The sequence below is a fragment of the Panthera tigris genome, chromosome B4, assembly GCF_018350195.1.
Source record: "Panthera tigris isolate Pti1 chromosome B4, P.tigris_Pti1_mat1.1, whole genome shotgun sequence".
Classification (NCBI taxonomy): Eukaryota; Metazoa; Chordata; class Mammalia; order Carnivora; family Felidae; genus Panthera; species Panthera tigris.
In genome coordinates, this window is record NC_056666.1 from 104861418 (window position 1) to 104885453 (window position 24036).

The 24036-nt window shown below is 36.7% G+C and overlaps 1 protein-coding gene across 2 annotated transcripts in view; it reads left to right on the top strand.

The window, feature by feature from the left end:
* The window catches only part of TMTC2 (transmembrane O-mannosyltransferase targeting cadherins 2), a 398739-nt gene that overhangs the window by 328725 nt on the left and 45978 nt on the right, over positions 1–24036 (top strand). For both annotated transcript variants that reach the window (XM_007085593.3, XM_042992821.1), the window contains exons 10-11: positions 284–398; positions 13712–13775. In XM_007085593.3, the coding sequence (XP_007085655.1) occupies positions 284–398; positions 13712–13775 (179 nt within the window). The remainder of the gene's footprint in view (positions 1–283; positions 399–13711; positions 13776–24036) is intronic.

The following is a 24036-nucleotide window of genomic DNA, read 5'->3' on the forward strand; positions in this document are numbered from 1 at the left end:
TTTCTTGGTTCGATAGTCTATAGAGGATTTTTTTTTTTAAGGACAAGAAAAGACCCAACTCTATTAATGTACCAGACAGGTGCATTGGGATGTCCTGCAATGAAGGGAAAGGCATATAAAATATAACCAAGTGAAGAGCTATAGATGTACAGCATACATAAACCTTAGCTTCAAATCATGTTTACCGCTATTTTTATATTTTCCTCCATAGCAGCTTTAATGGCTTCACAGGATTAGATTTGTATTTTCCAAGTTGAAGCTCACTTGCTTTTATACTTTACAGGTCAGTTTCTTCTGGAAGAAGCTCGCCTCATAGAAGCAGCTGAGATGGCAAAAAAAGCAGCTGAATTGGACAGCACAGAGTTCGATGTGGTCTTCAGTGCTGCCCACATGCTCAGGTTTGTTTTGCTACTATACCTTAGAAGACCAACTTTGTAGCTTTGGGAAGGCAATTAGGTATACTGATTCACCTGTCATACCGCCTTATTCCACATTCTTGAAGTGAATTGTGCTTTTTACCGTGCTAAAATCAGTCAGGTGTATTGTATTCATTAAAGTCCATGTGCACAGTATATGTAGGGCATATAAGCATTCAGAACTCTGAAAAATATTGAGACCCCTTTTCCCATGAAAAGGGAAATTCATGTTCCCTTGTGATTCCCTTCATACTCCCTTCCACATTCCCATGAATGTGGCATGTGAATTTATTTTATTATGTTTGGTGGTGGAGAGGATTGTCAAATACAAATATACCTAAGGCTTATCAAAGTCTCAAAATGGCCCTGAAACAATATATCTTTGTAGACCTTTTAATACTTCTATTTTCAGAAAGATATCATAAAGGATAATTATAATATTAGCAAAGCAATTAAAAGGCAGATCAACAATTTTTGTTGTGAATATAAAAAGAATGTTTAATGCATCCATAAGTGGTGTTTTAGGTTAAAGGAGTATGTTTGTTTTTTTTTTTTCAACGTTTTTTATTTATTTTTGGGACAGAGAGAGACAGAGCATGAATGGGGGAGGGTCAGAGAGAGAGGGAGACACAGAATCGGAAACAGGCTCCAGGCTCCGAGCCATCAGCCCAGAGCCTGGCCCAGAGCCTGACGCGGGGCTCGAACTCACGGACCGCGAGATCGTGACCTGGCTGAAGTCGGACGCTTAACCGACTGCGCCACCCAGGCGCCCCTAAAGGAGTATGTTTTTAAGAAACTCAAATGATTTGAGTTTTTAAAAAGTTTTTTTAAAAGCAGTTTTTTTTAAAAAGCAGTATTTGTTCTATTAGCAATATGAATACCCCTTCTCCCACAATCTTACCTGAATTTCACTTAATTAAATCTCTATCTAAATGCTTCATTAGCTGACATTCACACTATGAGCTCTGTGCTTGGTTCTAAGGATAGGTTTATAATCATGTAGATTACTCTCTTACAAGGGAAGAAAAATACCAAAGGAATTCCTTCACATTTGGATGGCTTTAAAACATGGAATTTCAAGAAAAGTAGTTTTGCTTAGTTTTTATTTTGAGATCATTATAGATTTATATACAGTTGTAAGAAATAATATAGAGATCCCCTGTACCATTTATCCAGTTTCCCCAATGGTAATATCATAAAATGATAGTATAATATCAAATGCAGGAAATTGACATTGATACACTCCACTGATCTTACTGAGTTTCTCTAGTTATACTTGTATCCCTGTGTGTATGTGTATGTGTGTGTGTGTGTGTGTGTGTGTGTGTGTGTGTGTTTATTTCTGTGCCTTTTTTTATCACACGTGTACAGGTTTGTGTATCCATCATCATAGTCAAAGTACAGACTATTTCCAATACCTCAAGTATCCCTTGCATTGTCCTTTGAGAACCACTTGGCTTCCTACTTAGCTTTTTATAAGTTTTAAATAAATTCAAAGTCTGAGAGTAAAGAGTGTACTGTGAGGTCTCAGTTGAATGTACTCACTCCACATTTAACATTTAGCATTCCTAAAGCTGGTATCTACAAAGAGAAACCAGTATTCAATCAACTATTGGTATATTTATAAAATAAGCTATAGCCAATCTGCAAGAACCTTCAATGCAAGGATAATTTTTAAAGGACACTTCCATTTGCATGACAAGCTTAGGTCTGTTATAGGAAAGGAAGTTGTTCTTCATGAATAAAACACCATGCTTTTAGTCACAATAAACCATTTGCAAGGATGGATATGCACAACTTTCTACGGGCTAATTCATCTTAATCATAATAGATACTTTCATCAGTAAGGCATTTTGCTACATATTAAGTCAGTACCTGAAATTCAAAGTCTACCAATTGAAACCCATTATAAGAACATTACAAAAATAACGTCCTTGTTAAATATATCACTCATAACTTTTCCTTAGTTACCATAGTGCCAGAAACCAGTGGAAAATTTTTGTTATACCTTGGTGATGTAGAAATCTTTAGGATTTATTTTTTAGAACCTTCCTTCTAGCTTTCTGCAGTCTGCATTTCTCATTAAGTTGCAGTCAACACCTTCCTAATATTGATTGCAGTTATGGACACAGCAACCTGGCTATAGCCTACCCAAATTGGTGGCAGTCCCCATGAATGTTTTTACTCCATTTTTCTGTTTTTCCCCTTTATCAAATTCAACTATTTCTTGAGTACTTACTGTGCAAACTGAATAGCAGCCTTTTCCCTTATTAATCAAGAGCACTTAGGACTTTGCTGAAAGGAGTAAGAAAGGCTACTGGTTTTGCCTTGAGCAGCATGATCAAAATCCTTAGCTATCAAGATCTTGCTTATTTAATGTTACATGTGACAGTTCCTCTGGTAATGCCAAATTATTGTATATTGAGTTTGGTATTAATTCTCGCCTCAGAGCTCTGTTGTTTTGCTAGGTACTTAGGAGACAAAATTGGCAGGGTTTGGTGAAGGAAAAGAGTATAAGGCAGGGTATGAGGGAAAGAGCTGATGTCTCCCTGGTTTGTCTTGGTTGACTGGATTAATGGCTACCGTCCTATCCAAAATCAGCAATTTAGGAAATGTTGTAGTTCAAGGAATGGTTTGAACACATTAATTTAACTTACCTTTCCTTGGCTAATTCCAGTGAAATTGCCCAAAGAGTCTATTAATGAGGAAAAATGGCTTATCACAAATCCAAAAAAAAAAAAAAAAAAGCTATTCCACCTGGATGAGACTAGATTGGGAGAGGGAACGTCCTGGGGCTAACCATCAAGGGACAAATCTTCATCTTATTGGGACCTTCCAGAGGCTTGAAATTTGAGAAATTTCAAACAGACCCATTTCAACTCTCAGTAGTGGATAGTGATCTGTCTGTGTAGAATTAGCACATAGAAAGTTTGAAATATAGGATTTCAAATTATCAGTTCAGATAAGAATGACAAATCAGATGTATCCAAGTAAAGAGCCCTCATGAAAGCAGTGAGATTTACATTAAACCCAAGAGCCACTTAGGCTATCGATAAATTCCTGCTATTTAGGTGATTCACAAGAACATTATGTGGTATGAAAGAATTGATGCTGTTTACCAAATGTGTAGGCCTTCCACCTTCAATAAACGTAAAAGGATTATACTTTTCTGCTTCTTCCAAGTTGAAGACCTTTATGGATCTTATTTGGGTTGTTGAATGTGTGTGGATATGAATATGTCACTTTTGAGCCAAAGCTGTAAGAGTCCAGGCCCTTCGCTTTTCTGACTTGGAAATTGTGGAAATTGATCCTGAAATGACCAGAGGCGGACAGACCTCCCTACTCACGTGCACTGAATGAGTGAGTGAGAAATAAACTTTGTTGTCTTACTTCACTGAGATTTAAGGTGTGTTTATATTACCACAGTGTCACCTAACCTAGCCTAACTGACACAGAAAATATCTTTGAAAATGAAATAGGTGGTTTGAAAGAGGAACAGTGTGACATTAGAAAAGATTACTGAGAGGTTAATAGGATCTCTGAGGTTATAACTGCAGTGGAGGTAATGGATAATTGTTAGACTGATAATTTATTTTATTATTATATTCTAAGTGTTTTTTTTAATTTTTGAGAGAGAATGAGAGAATGAGAGTGCACAGGAATGTGAGGAGGGGAGGAGCAAGAGAGAGAGGCAGAGAGAGAGAGAATCCCAAGCAGGCTGCATACTACATACTGCATAACAGCAAAGAGCCTGATGCAGGGCTTGAACTCACTAATTGTAAGATCATGACCTGATCTGAGATCAGGAGTCAGATGCTTAGCCAACTGAGCCACCCCAGCATCTGATAGACTGATAATTTAAATAGAAGTTACAGGTATCTTTTCAGAACTTAAATCATAAGTACTAAAGGCATCAAAATGGTGACTGAAAGGATAAAAGATTGGAGGGTGGATTGAGAACATTATATACATACTCATAATTACACATATGTTAGTATAATTATATGTAGGGTACAGGTATGTATATATACCATATATAGTGTATATGTGGCATGTATATAGATGTGATACATAGTCTTATTTGTGTATATATAAAGATGATGTATAGTTATATGCCATATATGTGTGTGTGTGTGTGTGGTGATGTTTAGCATTTATACATATATGCAGTTTTATTTGGTTTTGTGTATATAAATGTTAACATAAATAGAAAATTTCTGAAGGCGAGCATAGAACACATTAGGCATTATCAACAAACAGAAAATTTCCAAGCTAGGATGAAGGCCTCTGTCATCGTATTGAAAGCAAAACTGCCGAAAATAGACCTCCTCCTAAGCTTGTCTTCATGTCTGGGTCACACTTTTTAGTTGCATACTGAAGAATTCTCTCTTGCCAGTTTAAGCAGAAGCAGAATTTATTAGAGTATTCTGTAGCCCACAGGCTCTCTCTTGGGCTTGAGATCACTCTACACAGTCAGAAGTAATGCCCAACCAACTAGCTTTCTCTGGGACTCAGCAACTTTTGCAGTCCCAAACTCCACCACCATCACCCACAAGGAACCAAGCAGAGCAAGCCCCACGTTCATTAGATGGTCCTCCTGGGTGCAGCCGCCACCCCGTTAGGCTTATTGCTGACCTTGTTTCTCTTGCAGCTGCATCTGATTGGTGAAACCTGAGTCATGGGTTGGACTCTTGGCTACTAGAGAGTTGGAAGACGAGGCAGTTGGCTTCTGCCTTCTTGGGAAGGTGGGGTCCACATCGTGGCTGATTACCAAATACATTTATAGGGAGGGTGATCACAGATGTCGAGTGGCCTCACATAATGAATATTAACCATATGTGTTGACATTTTTAGTACTTCAAATAAAATGGGAAAAGTACTGGATGCTTCCAGATGAGAGCATTATTAAAAAGGAGATTGGTTATCATCAAAGGAAAATAATCAGAGGAATTTAAAATGCTATAACTCAGTAGAGTTATATCTAGAGAGTTGTAAGAAGAAAGTATTGAATCAGTTATTCTATTAGGAGCATTTTATATGAATGAATTTACTCAGTGTTCTCCTAGAACTAGAAGCTAGAGATGGCACAAAGATACTTGGGAGATACTGGGAGGAAGTCCAGAGGCACTAAAAACAAACTTTACCTGATTCACAGCATTCATGGACTCTGGCGGAATTTTTTTGTTTTTTCATCCACTTAACAGGGTAAGGGAAGAACAAAGGTAGCATTTATTTAAGTATGTTCTGTCTGCCTGGTGCTGTATTTTGTGTTTTATATCTGTCACTCTCTTAGTTATAATTGCACATATGTGAAGTAGACAACAATATTCCCATTTGACTTACGAAGATACTGAGGCTTTAAAAGAGCCCATATCTCCCACAGTTGGTAAAGTAAAGCTGGGATTTAAATTTAGTGTATTCTGGCCAAGTATAACTGTTTTTACTGTGTCAGGTTAGCTCCCTCATGTCTTTATGACTGGGTGACTATGTAGAGGCTGCGATTCTTGAATTTATTGTTGGAGAAAGGATTTATAGAGTAACAGGTTATCGAATGTGTAAGTCCTAAACAGTAAGACCCTTCCAATATTATTAAATTATCTCTTTATGATAAATTTTAGAAAAGTAGAGTTATAGTCATAGGAGGGAGAACTCTACCTTTGTACTCTCAAAGAGATACTAACTTTTTAGACTGGTACATTGTCTGACAAAGGACACACTTAAAGCTGCACGAAGCGTGAACTTCTCTTTTTTCCAGGACTAAGGGCCAGGTTGTCGCTGCTCCCTAAGGCAGTAAGGGCCTGCACTGTACCAGCTGGTTCCCATTGCTTCCCTGATTTCTAATGAACAGAAGGAGTGTTTGAAAAAGAATTGTTGTCTTTAAATTTCTGTACTGGACACAATCTTATATAATTAAATATGTTAAAATTAGAGACTTTAAGTATACTAATTTCTTTATAAATTTCACTAGAAGTGACATAAAATTGAAAAAAAATGTTTATTAATTTATCTTGAGAGAGAAAGAGAGTATGATCAGGGCAAGGGCAGAGAGAGGGGGAGAGAGAGAATCTCAGGAAGGTTCTATGCTATCAGCACAGTGCTAGACACGGGGCTCAATCCCACCAACTGTGATATCAGGACCTGAGCTGAAATCAAGAGCCAGCCACTCAACTGACTGAACCATCTAGGCACCCTTAAAGTGAAATTCTTAAGAAAGAAAGGAACCAAATCAAATTATTTCTCAAAGTGGATTGGAAATGTGTACACACACACACACACACACACACACACACACACACATTGGAGATATATTTTTTTCAAAGCTCTCTTAGGCCTTTCATCTTTAATACTTCCAAAATTACCAAAGACCCCTTGAAAAGTCATTGGATTCTTCAATTATAAATTGTACTTTACTGCCAACTTTTGGTCCAGAGGGGGTTTATTTCAACTAGGTTGTAATGGGTTGTAAGGTCTTTAAAGCAAAGGGCAGTGGCAGATGAGGTTGAAGGTTGCATCTTCCAACCGAGTGCCTCTCCAACATGAATGTGCATGTGAATCACCTGGGGATCTTGTTAAAATGCACGTTCTGATTTAGTATGTTTGGATGGTGCCTGAGGTTTTACACTTCTAACAAGTCCCAGGTGATACTTAAAGATGTTGGTTCTCAGATCACCCCTGCAAGCAAGTTCTATCTTGCCTGTCTTCTTTCCACCCTTCCCAACTCCTTCTCCCCACCCAAGCTTTATGAATTGAACATAAGTAGTTATTTACTATATATGCATATTATAACTGACATTGCCAATAAACATTTCCTCCCTTTTAATATCTCCAGTACATTTTGTTATATAATCTTTTCAGACATAGGCTTAACCTGTCCTTCGCAGCCCTGAAAGATCTGAGGTCATGAAAGAATAAACTCAGACTCTCAAGGGGCATCAAGAAGTTTCTAATTCAGGAATCTTTTGTGAAATTACACCATCAGCCTCGCCTTTTCCTTGATTATTGCTACATGTCTGCTTTACCTCACCATCTTTTATGTTTAGAACCAAGATGGATGTCAACAGATCATGTAGCCTATTTTTGATGTCTTGACAGAGAACTTTTCATTTAAGGTGATTTGATGGTTATAAGCAATATCTTCTAGGAGTTCTATTAGAAGGATCTTTTCTGCTTCATTGTTTGTATATATGTGTGGCTCTGGTTTTGCCCTTTTAAGATTTTCCACACACTTTTATGTCTTTGTTTACTTCAGTTCTTCTATTCCTATTATACAACTTATCAATTACAATTAAATTTAGTGCTGCTTTGAGTAACTTAAGTCACACTTCAGTTTATCTGTTGGCAAGAACCCAGGAAAACTCAGCTACTGTTTCATTTTACTTTGATGATGTGAGAACAAACAGTTCTCTAGTTTAGAAGGAGAAAGAGTGAGGGGCCTGGGTAGCTTAGTCAGTTAAGGGCCCGACTCTTGGTTTTGGCTCAGGTCATGATCTCATGGTTTGTGGTTTTGAGCCTGCCATCGGACTCTGTGCTGACAGTGTGAAGCCTGCTTGGGATTTCTCTCTCTCTCTTTTCTCTCTCTCTCTCTCTCTCTCTCTCTCTCACCCTCTGCCCCTTCCTGGCTTTCTCTCTCTCTCAAAAAATAAATAAAAATAGGGGCGCCTGGGTGGCTCAGTCGGTTAAGTGTCCGACTTCGGCTCAGGTCATGATCTCACGGTCCGTGAGTTCGAGCCCCGCGTCGGGCTCTGTGCTGACAGCTCAGAGCCTGGAGCCTGTTTCAGATTCTGTGTCTCCCTCTCTCTGACCCTCCCCCATTCATGCTCTGTCTCTCTCTGTCTCAAAAATAAATAAACGTTAAAAATTTTTTTTTTAATTACAAAAAAATAAATAAATAAATAAAAATAAAGGTAAGAAAAGAAGATGGAGGAGATGATTCCTCCTCAAATTATCCTTGAGAATAATCACCAAGACTTTAATAAAATATTATCTTTTGTATGAGTCAAACAGTGGTTATTATCCATGTTAAGTAATTTTTAATTTAAAATTGACAGTTCACAGCTACTAATAATCATAGTCTTCTAAATGTTATTAAAGTTTTTTTATAATTTAAAGGAAGTAATTTTGAATTTAGCAACCTTTAATTTTATAATTCTCACAGAATACATACAAATGTAGGCAGTTATAAATGATTCTCTTAATCAGATTCCTTTTAAACATTTCACAGAGTATATTAAGTTGTTATTTCATAACGTAATTGACTCCCAAATTTTTTTTATATATCTTTTCTTTTAAGAATATTGGGCCATAGGGGCACCTGGGTGGCTCAGTCATTTGAGCATCTGACTTGATTTCGGCTCAGGTCATGATCTCAGGGTCATGGGATCGAGTCCCGCGTACGGCTCTGTGCTGAACATGGAACATGCTTAAGTTTCTTTTTCTCTCTTCCTCTCTCTCTCCCCACCCCTACTGCAGCCCCTCTGCCCGGCTTACATGCTCGCTCTCTCTCTCTAAAATAAAAAAAATTAAAAATAATAAAAATAATAATATTGGGCCATAAACCTGTGTTCCAAAAGATACTTTTCTATTATAATACTAGGGAGGGGAGTCAGATACATGAAATATATTTCTATATTGTTTAACAGATACAGGTTTCATAGTCCCATGTACAAAATGGAATTCTTTAGTAATCAAATAATGACATTTGTTTCTGACTTTCATTACTTTTTGTGTTCACTCTGAACCCACCTTTTCACAGATGGCAAAAAAATAAATTTTAAAAGATAGCCCAATCCAGTGAGTTTTTGGGAATTCAAGGTTTACTTCATAGTCCAGTTTACAAATACCATCTAGGCTTTTTTTTTTTTTTTTTTTTTTTTTACTTCCTTACCTTTCCTGGCCCTGAGGGACCACAGATAATATTGAAGAGGGGAAGGGCTCTACATATATGATTGTCAGGAGTTGGCAATGAGATAGGAGCCTCATCTGAATCTCCAGCTGATAAATCTATTATTGGCATAGATGATAAGGGACATCACTTTTCTTATGTTAATGTTAATTCTTAGGAGTGTCATGTTAGATGGGGGTAGTCACCCACTTGGACCCAGTGTAGCTTCCTGGTATGAATGATTTTTATTACTCCTCATCTCATTTCTGGCTTTATAAAGTCTGTTGTGGTTAAAAACTCAAGGATGTGTACATCTGGCCTGGGAGATTTCTTGGGAGAGCCACTGCTTTTCCTCTTTACCTACCTTCTGAGTCTTCTACTTGGACACGTGGGGAACTTCTGATTGCCCTCCATATGTAGTTGTGACCCTTCTCTAAAAATGGGAGATTGTGGGGGTAGGGAAGTGAATATCCAACACAGTTCTCACTTTTCCTCATTCCCCCTTTCTTCGCCTTTCCCCTGTGTTCCTCCTCTTCCCCTTTCTTGAGGTATATGAAGCAAAACAGAACGGTGCATTTCGTTCTGTTCTTACAACTATCATGTGCTGCATTTGGTCTGGTGAAGTTCACTTCTATCAGTATGGAAGACGGAGATGGAAGGAAGTAAACCTATAATTGCAAATGTCCTCCGTATTCTCCCCTTTTCAAATCTCATCTCTTACACTTAAATCATGTCTTTTAAACAGTATAATCAAAAAGCATATCTTCTTCCTTTCTTCGTATTTGGTGTAAAAAATTTTGTAGTCACCTGCCACAGAACAATATATCACATATCATTCTGCTACATATCAGTGTATACAAAGATATCGGCATGATCCCGTGGTTCACATACTTAGCTATAGAATCTATGACTCCCAGATCAGTCACTTACCAGTCATATAACTTTGGGGAAGTTATCGGCTTCTGTAAGCTTCATTTTACACATGTGTAAAATGGGGATTGTAATAGCAGTTACTTCATGGTGGTGTTGGAACTTGGAATAATCAATTCCTGGTATTTTATAAGTGATGCATAGAGGATTTAGAAATTTTCTGTCCTAGAGACAAAACAGTGAAGAAAGAAAGGGTATAGGTATTCAGGAAAAGTTATTCATCAGCTTCTTTAAATAGTTCTATCCTAGCAGTCCTGGCAACCTGGGTTCTGCAGTTAGTCCTAACATTTCAGAGGTTGAGGTTCTTTACAATTCAAGAATCCCCTGAGCAACTAGCAGAAGATTGCTAATTTCCTCAGTTTCAAATGTTGAATAATGATTCAGTAATTTTTGCGATTAAGATTTATTAAGCAGTCCCATGATGTTTCTTGCAGAGGTGAGTAAGAAATACAACATATACTGTAGAGTGGACACTGGACAGTTCCTCATGAGTTTTGTCTCTCGTCTAGAGAATAAAACAAGAATATAAGTGAACACACAGTGGGTGGAATTGGCATACTCTTTCCCCTACAGTCCTAGAGTGAAAATTAATTTTCACAGTTATGTGACAAATCTAATAAATTCTATTTTTTTTCTATTTCGTTAGAATATCATCAATTTTACTTATAGCTTAAGAAATTAAGACTCCTAAACTAGATATTTCCTTTGGGAATTAAACTACTAAAGACAATGAAGACTTTAAAAACTAACAACTACTTTTGGGGAAAAAAACCTTTTTTTTTCCTGTTGTGTTCATTGTTATTTTAAAGGCACATTGTATAGTGAATTCCTCAGTTTCTCCTTATCTACCTGATGAATTTAAATGTCCATAAAGATGAATATTAATGGTTGCTGTACTTCCCATGTTAGACATGTATTGGTCGATTTTGCTTCAAAGTAACTTACTTCTTTGTAGTATTAAGTTACACTAATTTCCTACCTCCCTGCCTTTTATTTTCCTCTGGAGAAAACCCTTCCAGGGCATGACCTAATGAATTCTGGTTCAGATTTCCAAATGAATTTGAACCAAAGTGATTCTATAATTTGGTGGAGCGAACCTTCATTAAATACCCTAGCAAGGAAATTTTTACTGTTTCATACCAGACTAAAGTACATTTCTTGACATATTGAAATTGAACTTCAACATTTATGAGAATATAAATTGCAACAGCACATTGTAACTGTCATGAGTCCAGTAGAGCCTTAGGTCAAGGGTTTTTACTTTCTCTGTAACCCCATTAAAAATAGCAATGTTTCTAATTATTTTTCCTTTAAAAATTAGAAAAATATGTCCTGGTCTCCAGAGAGATGTTATCTTCAGTTATTCATATAATTTATATGGTTGCATGGGGTATGTCTTTATAGTTTTTATTTGCACTTGACCAAAGTGCAAATTCAATTTTATAGGCTAATTGAGCCTTCTCTTTTAAAATCTGAATGTGATTTTCTAATTGAGAGCATTAATTTTTGTTTCTGCTCTTTATTCCTGACCTCTTTGCCATCTTCTCACCCCAAAAGCTTCCCCACCCCCAGTCCCACCAGTCTGGGTATTTCTTTATTTTGTATTCAGTATAATTAACATACAGTGTTAATTACCTTCAAGTGTAGGATACAATGATTAAACATTTCTATATATTACTCAGTGTCCTTCAGGGTAAGTGTGCTCTCAATCCCCTTATCTATTTCACCCATCCCCCACCCAGCTTCCCTCTGGCAACCACCAGTTTGTTGTTCTCTGTATTTGAGTCTGTGGTGGTGGGGGCCTGGGTGGCTCAGTTGTTTAAGTGTCCCCCTCTCTTGGTTTCGGCTCAGGTCATGATCTCATGTTTTGTGAGTTTGAGCTCCATATCCAGTTCTCCGCTGACAGTGTGGAATATGCTTGGGATTCTGTCTCTCCTTCTCTCTCTGCCCCTCCCCCTGCTCGTACTCTTTCTCTCTCTCTCTCTCTCTCTCTCTCTCAACGTAAATAAATAAACATTTTTTAAAAATGGTCTGTGAGGGGTTGTTTTGCCTTTTTTCTTTGTTTCTAAATTCCATGTATGAGTGAAATCATATGGTATTTATATTTCTCTCTCTGACTTATTTCATTTGGCATTATACCCTCTAGGTCCATCCATGTTATTGCAAATGGCAAGATCTCATTGTTTTTTTATAGCTGAGTAATATTCCATCGTACTCCGTCAGAAGCTTTTGAACAATTTCAAAAGAGACTACTCTAGTTTTACTTCAGACCCCAAGCCATTGATTACTACTGTTTACATTGTAGGTGTGCTATATGCATCATCTGACGATGAATTTGACATTTGTCTATAGCATCTCTATACTCTTCAAATACAGTCACTGGATTACCACATACCAGCAAGAGCTTGTAGCTCTTATTACTTACCATCTTTGAAGGTTTTCTGAAGCACCGTTGCATGATTGAAAAACATGCTACGTTGATGGCTAATTGGCCGAGCTTCCTCAGGACTCTGACACTTGATTTCTCCTCATAACCCGTTGGCTGAGTCTAGGGGTCTGTTTTGAATTGCAAGAATAGACAATGCATAAACTTATCAGTAACATTCAGTGTATCTTATTGTATAAGGCAACCGCACCACTCCTGGTATTCAGTGTTAGTCAAGATGAACTGGCTATTTGAAGGATGTAGGAACTACAGAACTCTCTATAGGCTGGAGAACATAGCTTGAATCAGCAGGAGACAAGGTAGCCCCAGAAATGTGAAGAAGTAGGACATGCGACAGCGACTGTTTACAGAGGGGGTCTGACCAAGAGATAGCTTATTGCTTCCACGATTGTCAGTGAATTCTAGCCATTCTTTCATCTTCTCTCATTGAGAAATGAAAGCCCCAAGCAAGAACATGCAGTTAGCTGAGACTATGTCATGTGCCCACCCTGGTACAGAGAGGCAGCAGAGGAAGAATCTGAACTTTTTTTTTTTTTTTTCCTCCTGTAGGCTACACACAATGGATGGTTCCCCTCCTAAACTGGAAACAAAATGTATTTCTGGATAGATACAGACATTTTATTTTAAAAACTTAAGATTTTTCTGGGATATCATGTTGAAAATGGAGACTCCCAACCCTATAACATTATCTGTGTTAGATTAGAAAAGAAGAATAACACTTCTAATCCCTAATATGTAAATTTAAACTAATAATGCCTACTGAGTACATTATGTTGAAATACTATTTATAATGCCTTAAACACAATAAGTACATTGCTTACATTCAATTTAATGTATTGAATTGCTAAAGCAATTTTTTTTGCTAAAGCAACTTAAGGTTTGATTGGTATGATTGTAATATTTTAAAAAATTAATATTGGTATGATTGTAATATTGTAAAAAGTTAATATTTTAAAAAGGTAATGATTCTGTTCACCTCTCTGCAATTTTAAAATAAATGATATAGTTTGATTTTTTTTTTTTTTTAATCTTTAACAGGCAGGCTAGCCTCAATGAAGCAGCCGAGAAGTACTATGATCTGGCGGCCAGACTGAGACCTAATGTAAGTACTTCGCTAATGAGAAACGTTACTCAAAGGGATAGATTCACAGCATGTGATAGCTTTAGATAAAGAAGTCTCCTGATGCTGGGCTTTTTCCTCTCTGGTCCCTTATTCCGAATACCCACTAAATGGCTAATTCAACAATCAAATCTGCCGGTCTCAAGCCTCTTTCTTTTTGCAGAGGTACAAATTGCTGTTTTCTATCTTGTATAAACCACCATACAGTTTTATCATTTGAATACACGTCTTAGTGTTATTAAATACTTGGCATCTGATTGGCTTTAAAATTAGTTCCTTGAAAGTATTTTTGCTGTGGCGTTTAATACCTAAGGACTTCCTAACATCAGAAGCTTTTTTTGATCTTTACATACACTCAAACCTTGAGTCATGCCTCTTTCCTATTCCACGGTCCTCATTTCTAATAACTGTGCTTGTCAACTTTATCAAGTATGTTTTTATTAGAATTTTTCCCTGAGTAGTCACACTTCCATAAAATGGGATGGATATAAATTAGATCATTACTATTGAAATAGAGTAACCATCTATGAGAAAATAACTGGTTTTATATCTGTCTTCTAAGCCTTTTTTTATTCGCCGCACATCACTGACCTCCGGCGTGTTGCTTTTATTCTCATACACCCTGCTCTGCATCACCCTCCAACATTAAACCTTCTCCCCTTACTCTCCAGATCTAGACTGTCTATTGAGAAATTAATTTTGAAACAGTAATGAAAATGCATGTGTGATGTGACTACAAATAATGGGATAAGTCTCATTTTTATACAGTAACTCATCCGTTGGGCAAACGACTATAGAGTGCCTGCTTTGTGATAGGATACAGAGATTTGATTTCATTCCCTAAAAGACTACATAATGTAGCAGAGAAGACGGAACATAATCAACTAGTTGAAACACAGTGTGGCAATTCCTAAGCAGAGGTATATACAGTCCTGTGGGAGCACAAAAGAGGAGGATTAATGTTCCCTGAACGCTACCCACAGGGGGAGTAGCTTTTTTTTTTAAGCAGATATAACCACATGCAATCTTAGCCCTCAATGTCCGTGCCCCCAGTTTCATTAATTATGAGGTACTTCAAGAATCAGTGAACTGTTTGCAACAGAAGAAAATAATTCAATAGTTGTAATGGTAAGAACAATAATAGCTGAAATTTATTAAACACTGATTATGTGTCAGGCATCATGTTAAGTACTTCACTGATTTCTCACAACAACCCACAGGTACTTCTGTGGTCCCCGTTCTGCTGAATCTTGGAGAAATTAGTAGCTCACTCAGTATCATAACTGGAGAGTGGGATCCCATGATAACCCAGGCCTCTCTGTGCCTAAGAGAATGCTTGCTGGAAAAAATGCAGTTATATCTTAGGAAATGCAAACCAAAAGTCTAGGAAACGAAAAAGAAAAATGATTCCCTCATTTATGTATTTGGTAAATATTTACTGAGTACCTGTTAGTGCCAAGCACTATTCCAGGCACTGAATACACAGCAATGCATAAAACTGACCTGAGTTCCTGTCTGTTAGGAGCTTACAATTTAGTCTGAGGAGATGAAGCAGAAAAACAAGTAAAGTATATATGGCATCAGACAGTGATTAAGTGCTTTAGGAAAAAATGGAGCAAGAAAAGGGGAGTTTGGAGGTACAGGGAGAGATAGGCAGGGGGCATAGCTTTGTGAATGCCTGAGATGGGCCTCTTTTTATAGCATTATTTTTTTTTAATTTTTTTTATTGTGTATTTATTTTTGAGACATAGAGTGTGAGCATAGAAGGGGCAGAGAAAGAGAGGGAGACACAGAATCCAAAGGTGGCTCCAGGCTCTGAGCTGTCAGCACAGAGTGCTCCGCAGGGCTCAAACTCCTGGAACCTTGAAATCATGACTGAGCCGAAGTCGGCTGCTTAGCCAACTGAGTCACCCAGGTGCCCCTGTATAGCATTTCTAAGGGTTGAATATGAAATCTTTAATTATTATAACTTCAACTGAAGATGAGAATCAAGGGTTTTTTTTTTTCTAACCTTTTTTTTTTGTTCTCTTCACAATGGTTAATATAAGGCCCACAATATACATAAAAATGGTGATGTTAAGTTCAACTTTTACTCACTGAGTATCAGTCACTTGAGTATCACTTTTATTTTTGCTAAGTAGTTGATCAGATGGTCTTCTTCAGCACATTATAATGAATTAATGAGAAAAGAGCTATCTGAGCTATTTGACCTGACCTAAAAAAATGAAAAAGACGCTGAGGCATTCCAGATTTAAGCCAGACTCATGAGCTTGTTTATTTTAAATGGCCAGCCAAATCATAAAATCAATATTTAATCTCCCAACGTAAAGCCATTTTTTTCTGAAACCCCAAAAAGTTTCTTCATAAACATGCCTTGGAAAAAAATGCATTTATTCAAATTCTACTTCCTTTATCTGGTAGCAATAAATTAAGTATTTTATGGATTCGGATAGAATAGGAAGTTCAAATTTAACAATAAGTAAATGATGTTACAGTTGTGGGTCAACAGATGTGGTCTTTCCCTAATCTGTTTTATGAATTGTGTTTTGGTTTTCTGTATGTAATCTAGGTAAGTAAGTTGCCACCATGGCAAGACTGATTAAAAAATAAAGACATTGGCAGTAATATATAAGTTTGTGTTCTGAACCAAGGAGACCTATTTAAAACAATAGTCCATATAGTGATTTATTAGTGGTTAGCATCTGATCCAAATTAAAGCATCCATCGAACATTTATCTTGATCATAGCTGTTATTCTCTTTGTCCTGAAAACATTCTATGTTATTTCTGTGCTTTAACTTAATAAATTTCAGTTCCCTGCTTGGAAGAGGACACAGTAAACAGACCTCCATTCCCCTTCTCTCTAAGTAGTTTCACTGTCTTTTCTATTTTTCTTGTCTACACAGTAATCTAATCTTATTTTTCAAAGGGCATTTTCTTCTGTTGTTAGAACGTCCAACTATAACAATCAGTAGCGGTATGTGGGGGACCGTTGGCAATGCTCATGTCAGATCATGATTGTACACAGTAAAATATGTGGCTGCAACCTTGTGTCCTGCCACTTACTATCACCATATTAACAATATTGTTATTTGTGGCATGTATTTCTCTCTTAATAAAATACCTATTCCATTTTTTCAGCATGTCCCACGATGAATTTCTTTATTCCTTTCTATTCTACAAAAGCCATATGTTTTTTCATGCAATTTGCTTTAAAACTGTCAACTGACTTCTTGGGATATTTTATGTACAAAGAATTCCAGTGAACAAATGCTAAACTAATGAAAGTCTAAATTAGTGGGCACACATAATTTTAAGGGTTAGATTATGATATTGTCTCTTTACAGGGGTATAAAGTACATTGTCATTTACTGAAGTATACAGTTACATTTTATTACCAAAATGGGACCATTAAATTTTTTAATTCTATTTATTTGATTTTTGGGGGAGGTAGGAGGGAATACTCTAGTCTTAAATGTCATACTACATTAAAGCATTTTTATAATGGGAAAACTCTTTACCAAAATTGCCATTTTAAGTTTTTCCACTCTTAGTTTTTCATTTGTGTAAATAAAACTGATCTCTCTGTCGAGGTTACTTTAAAAAGACAACACTCTTTATCTTCTCTCACTTATGCACATTAAAAAATGCTGACTCTTGAGGACTAGAGGGAACATTTAAATGAAATAGTTTTGTTCCTCCTGTGGGAATTAAGCCAAATTCTGCATTAACTTATGGATTTTTAATTTTTTTTCTAATGTGAAGAATGGGGAATTTGCATAATACAAAGTCACCTACTTGTACTTGGCTTTTAGCAAACTCTAGAAGCTAGAAAGAGGTAACTGTTAATGATCCTGTCTAAAAATCTTGTATTTTTCTGGATGTAATTGTTTGCCATCTGAATTAATTTAATTTATTTTTTTTTATCAAGTGCCAGATTTGTGAAAGACTCTATGCCAAGTGCACTGGGATTTCAGTTATGAAAAATTAACCCTGACCTGGAGAAATGTACTATCTCATGTGAGGAGACAATGGAGGAGAGAATACTTAGATTCATATCCCCACAATTCAGGGCAGTAAATAATGCTGCATAATACGTACTTTGTGAATGCTGTAAGGTAGTGCTAGAAAAGTATTCAGGAGAGAGAAATCACTTTCAGCTGAACCCTGGAAGGCACTGAGTCCGAGTAGGAAACTTAGATAATCATGAAATGATAGGATGTTTATAGGCAAAGATTTTAGAAGGAGGAGGAGAAAAGAGAATTCTGGCAGGTAGGGACATATACATGAATAAGGACATGGAGCTGAGAAAATGATTGAAGCACAAGGAATAGTAAGCAGATATAGTTTATATATTGGCCAGGGTTGGGGGCAGAGAGGAAGAATAGGGGAAGATAGAACTGGAAATGAAAATAAAACCAGATGAAAGGCATTGAATGCCATACCAAGAATTAGGAGTTTGTATTCCAGAAGTATGTTGAACAGGATGACATAATGAAAGTGATAAGTTAGGATGGCCATTTATATGATGTAATGAAGAACGTGGGTTGCATTTGGAAAAGTAGAGTTGAAAGATGCCACCTTGGGCAAACCAAAAAAAAAAAAAGTCATTGTAATAGTTTAAGCAGAAGGTATAATCCAAAAGTACAGAAACATAGTGGAATGGAAAAGAATATGCAGGGGAAATAAGTAGATTATTTGATGGGATGTGAGTAGGAAAATTAGTTGGCCCAGTGAGTGTTCCAAAATTTCGAATATAGGTAACTTGGAAGAAGGAAAAAGAAATACCCTGAACAGAACTGCGGCAGTTGGAGGAGTATGTTTATTTCAAGACAAAAAGGTTAAGTTTGGACCCAGCAGATTCTGAGTAAGAAGTAGGATATTATATTTGTCCATGGGACATTCCTATCAAGTAGGCAGTTGGAGGAAAGGCCCCAGTTAGGATTAGAGATGTGGGAGTTGTTTGCAGAAAGGAGATAGTGCCACAGCAGTAGTTAAGATCACTGAGGGAAAGCTGTACAAAGGTAGAGAAGAGAGACAGTTTCAAATCCCTGGGAATGTCTACATTTGGAATGCAGGATAAGGAAGACATGAGAGTGACAGAACATAGAAATCAGTATTAATGAGCAATTTTCAGTGCTGCTAAAGGTAAAGGAAAACAGAGACTAAGAATGTCCACTGATAATCAGAGAATAAGATGCCATTGGCCACCTGGTACAGTTTTGTGACGGTGATGTGGGCAGAAGTTTGTAATGTGTTAAGGAAATGGAGAATTGGAAACAGAGAGTGTAAAATTATTCTGTAAGTTTGCAGGTAAATCAAAGAGACAGGGAAATACCAAAAATTGTCAAGTATATATTTATTAAATATTAAAGGCAGGTGTTGAGATGTGTGTGTGTTTAAATATTAGAGATTAAAAATGTGTCCAAGTACAGGATAGAGAAAAGGAAATACCAAAGATTCTCAAAGATCATTTTCTCCCCAGGGACTAAAGAACAGAAAGTAGACTGAAGATATAAAAGGGGGAAAAAATTAGAAAAAGAGGAAGCATAAGCTTAGGTGGTAAATTACTTATATCAGTTACTTGCTTGTCTGCTGATCCTGTGGAAAGAGAATTTGAGGTCAAAGACCTGTGGATGGCTGGTGTGCTGAGATGCACAGTAGGTAGTAATTGATATAGGTCTGACATATCTATATGTGATAAATGCCAACAGAATAATAGTTTTGTAAGATATGTCATTAAGCCATTTATTTTGTGATAATTTTAAATAAAGTTCTCAAATAACTGGGAGATTACTTCTCATTTTGATTCAACCTCTCCAACTTTTATGCTAGATGTTGTATTCATTCTTTATCTAACATGTATAATATTTTATAAATGTTCTATCATGTGCAGTTATTATATATGAATTAAAGGGGAATCTGTTCCAAGGATCAGATTATCCAGTAGAAAATTACATACGTACATTATACTTTTCCTAGGCATCTAGAACATAAATTATTTCAAAGCATTATTATAAAATCAAAGCCAATGTTATCCATTTGGGCTCTTTAGCAATGATTATATGTCAAGAGATAAAATGAGAAATATGAAACTCAAATAAATGAGCTTCCTACATAAGAGAGTTGCAGTTGTGTTATAAGATGGCCAACATATTCTACAATGTATTACTTTCAATTTGGACTACCCTTTTTATGGTAAACGTGGTGGGGCGGGAGGGGAGGGTAAGAGGAGATGGCTATTCAGTAAAAATAACCACTAAGGCTGGGATTGGGGGGCAGGTGAAGAATTAATTGTTTGGACTGTACTGATGGAAGAGATAGAAAATATTTCGAGTTACAGTTGTTTATTGATGGAAAAGATATTCTTCCACCCTAATTAGAACAAAAGACCATGAAATTAAGTTAAACAGGACAGATTCAGATTTGACCATATAAGGGATTTGGGGGGGAGGAAAGTACTGAGATTGTCATTTTGTTGGGGGGAAAAGGGTGGGGGTTTTAATAATAATTTGTGAAGCAGTTAAACCACATTTCTGCTTGTAAATGGAGGAAGAACCATATGGCCTCTTCCAAAAGTTTCCACAAGCTTCTGTGATGTGGTAAAATTATATACCATGTGTCTCTTGACTTCCAGACATTAATAATATGTGGATCCCAGAATCACCAGATTGACTTCATGAGTAAAATGTGTTTTTATATTGCACACATATTTCCCACTCTCACTAGTTATTTCAGCTTCAACTGCATCTCTATATTTATAGTTAGAAAATGGAATGAGGTAAGTTAACAAATCCAAAATAAACTGGTTTCAATCAAGAGAGAAATTGCCATTAGTTTCCCCCCACATTTTACCTGGTTTTATTAAATGGACCCAGAGATATCACCGAAATGAGACTGTTGTTTATTCACAGGTACGCAATTAAGTCAACAAACACTTACTCTGCTTCAGTTCATAAACAGGCTTCATCACATTGATATGTATATTTATGCACACATTGGGAGAAAAAAGATATCTAAATCTTGTCTAATTTCAGCAAGATAGATGCTCACTTTCCCTGATAGCTTCAGTTACACCAGGATCAGTTTTAGTCTTGTCTCACCCATATCTGTCTTCAGACTCCTTTCCACTGCAGATCTTCTTCCCAAATTATTTAGACAGTGCAGCTCTTTTCACTTCACAAGTTACAATGTCTAGTTTTTGGTGCATTTACCTTTCTCTGCTTACATTGTAGTTTGTTTTTTATACTTCTATTTTGAGTATATTAGATAAACCAGAAAGAAATGTATTTCTGAAGTTGTTGCTATTTTTTTTCTGTTTATTATCTTATATAAATCTTCATGCTTAGAAGACAAAGATGGTTGGTTACAATCCACTTGTTTATTAACTGTTGGTATGGGGTAGTTTTCACCTGGGTCACGTAGTTGGGCTAACGGAAGATGTATTTACAGGTTTTCCATACTTGGGCATTGTTATTCATCACAGTCATTACTTTTTGAATGTGCGTATATGCACTATGTGTGTGTTTCAGAATCACAACCAGAAAAGGACGGGCTAGGGGGGAAGTGTGAGGCATGGGCAGGAACTTAAGTGGCTCTTGGCTATGAAGAAAATCAGCTGAGTACTTTAGGTTGAGGAACATCAAAACCTTTGGGAAATTCCACTTAATTATGTTCTCTGATTCCAAGCATGTTTATTTTTACTCACATTTCTTTGTGGGGGTCTCCTTTGCATGGATTTATAACTATAATTATTTGAATTGTGGGACCACACACTAAAATTGAATTTAGTTCCTTCTCCTCCAGAGTAACTGGATTCCTGGGGTTTTGGGAGAAAACTCAGCTAATCTAACCACACTGGCCCATATTCCTACCTGGGAGTATCAGCTAGGTGGGCTAGGAGGTACCACCATCAGAAGGTTGTGCCCTTCCCCCACCGCACTCACCACATTCTTCATATCCCCTTTGGTTATTTCAACAGCTCGTTTCCCCCATTTGTATTATCCTTTTAGGCATTTATGTTTCTGATCCTTGGCTGGTCCTATGGGGCTAAGTTTTTCTAAATATAAACTGAAACATTAACCAAAAGATATGTGTATGAATCTTTATTACCTCCCTCTAATAATGTTCCTGTAACATTTCACCTCTTTTTTTTGTTTGTTTGTTTCCTTATTTTCCCCCTACTCCTAACTCCTTGATATCTGTCGGAACCCTGTCTTATATATCTGCAGGTAAAATTATATTATACTTTACTTTAAAGTTAAGTAAAAGTTGGGCAGATCCTGAAAAATTAGTGAATTGGTAGATTGATTTCTCCTAAAAGTCCTGTGTCCTTGTTCAAGAAAAAAAATTACTGATACTTTTTAAAAAGGTAAACAAGACTAGGACTCTTTGATTCGTGCCAAGACTATCACAATGAGGGCAGGGAGAGATCACGTTCCACCTCAAATACAGTAAAGACACAGGATTTATAGCCAACAAACATGGGTGATAAAGAACTTGATCAGGTATCAAGGGTGGGAAGATTCTCACTACATGAATTTAGGAGGACTTGTGCTATGGCTGGGCTAGGCAAGCCGCAGACAAGGCCCAAGGATGAGGCCTAGTCAAAAAGAGGGCTCAGAGGAGCCTGTCTGTTTTGGTCAAGGAGAGATGTTTTCATCGTGGATAACATTATCCTCCCAGACCAAGCTGTATAAATGCTAAATTTCCTATCATTGGATAATATCAGAATCAAGATTTTCTCTTTGTCACTTGAGTAGAATTTATTTAAACATCTTGCTGTAACATAATCTTTGCTAAGAAGCACTGGAATAGAGCTGAAAAGATTGACATCTTTAAGAGGAGGGAAAATGTGTATGCTACACAGTTTTTCAGTCTTTGTCTTATAATCAACTGTTATTTCCTTGAATATCAAGTGCCAACGAATGGTTACTGTGATACTCAAGAGTTTTAGAAGCTATCCTGAACCTGCATTGTGGTTACATCAAAAATTAAAATTGTAGAGAATAGGAATTTGTGTTTGACCAGCTCTCATTGTTCCTGTCTGGTTTTCATCTCCACTTTTGTTTTCACTTTCTTAAATGATCTCCACTGAAATAACACCCAGAAATGCAACTTTGCAACGTATGCACATTTTCTCTTTGAAGAGTAAAGGGCAAGTTAAAGAGGGCAAATGTGATGTCATTGGAGATCTCGTGACAAGAAGGAGTTTGAAATGGTCACTCAGTGATTAAATTGGTTTCATCTGAAAAGTAACTTGCTCAGTTTAGGAATGCTGAATTTTAAAGAGAAGCAATTTTGAAAATATTTGTTAGAATGATTTACCAAATAATACATATGAGCTACTTCTAATAATTCATAACAAAAAAAAAAACAAATTCAGTGCTTAAATTACAGGCAGAAATAATCAACCATGTTTTTGAAAGTGTGGTATGACAGATGTCAACAAGTTCTAGAATGGATGTGAAACATTATTACTACTACTGTTCTTTTTTTTTTCTTATTGCTCAATTAAAGCAGTGTATCCTTATCTACTTAAGTATTTGATCAAAAAAGAGAAAGCTGAGGGGTGCCTGGGTAGGTTAAGCATCTGGCTCTTGATTTCAGCTCAGGTCATGATCTCGCAGTCATGAGATCGAGCCCACTTTGGGCTCTGCATTGAGAGAGGAGCCTTCTTGGGATTCTCTTTCTCCCTCTCTCCCTCGGCCCCTTTTCTGCTCATGCTCGCTCGTTCTCCCTCTCTCTCTCAAAATAAACATTAGAAAAAGAGACAGCTGAATCTTCTCTATGGAATCTATTCTTGTGCTAGGTTATTTCTTGATTCCATGTATAATTTTCATTGGTTGTTTATATAAGAATACTAACAAACCCACTAAAACACCTGAGAATCCTCAACATATATTATAACTTAGTTTCCTGTGAGACAAATTATTTCTCTTAAATATATATAGTGCATTTTCCACTATAATTCCATAAACCAATGATTTTTTTTTCTCTTTTTCTTAACAAGATTCAGCTACCTGATAGCAAGATATCAGCACTGGCTGTGCTTTCACTTGTAACCACAACTGTGCCATCAAACTATCAGCAAATCAGACCTGCAGTAGTAACCGAATCCATAATATGCATTGATACATCTTCATCCATGATTAGTTGCATTATTAAAATGATACCAGACATTACAAAAAAAAACTACTTGGAAAAATAACAGTATGAAACTAATAAAAGGCCATAGGATTTTT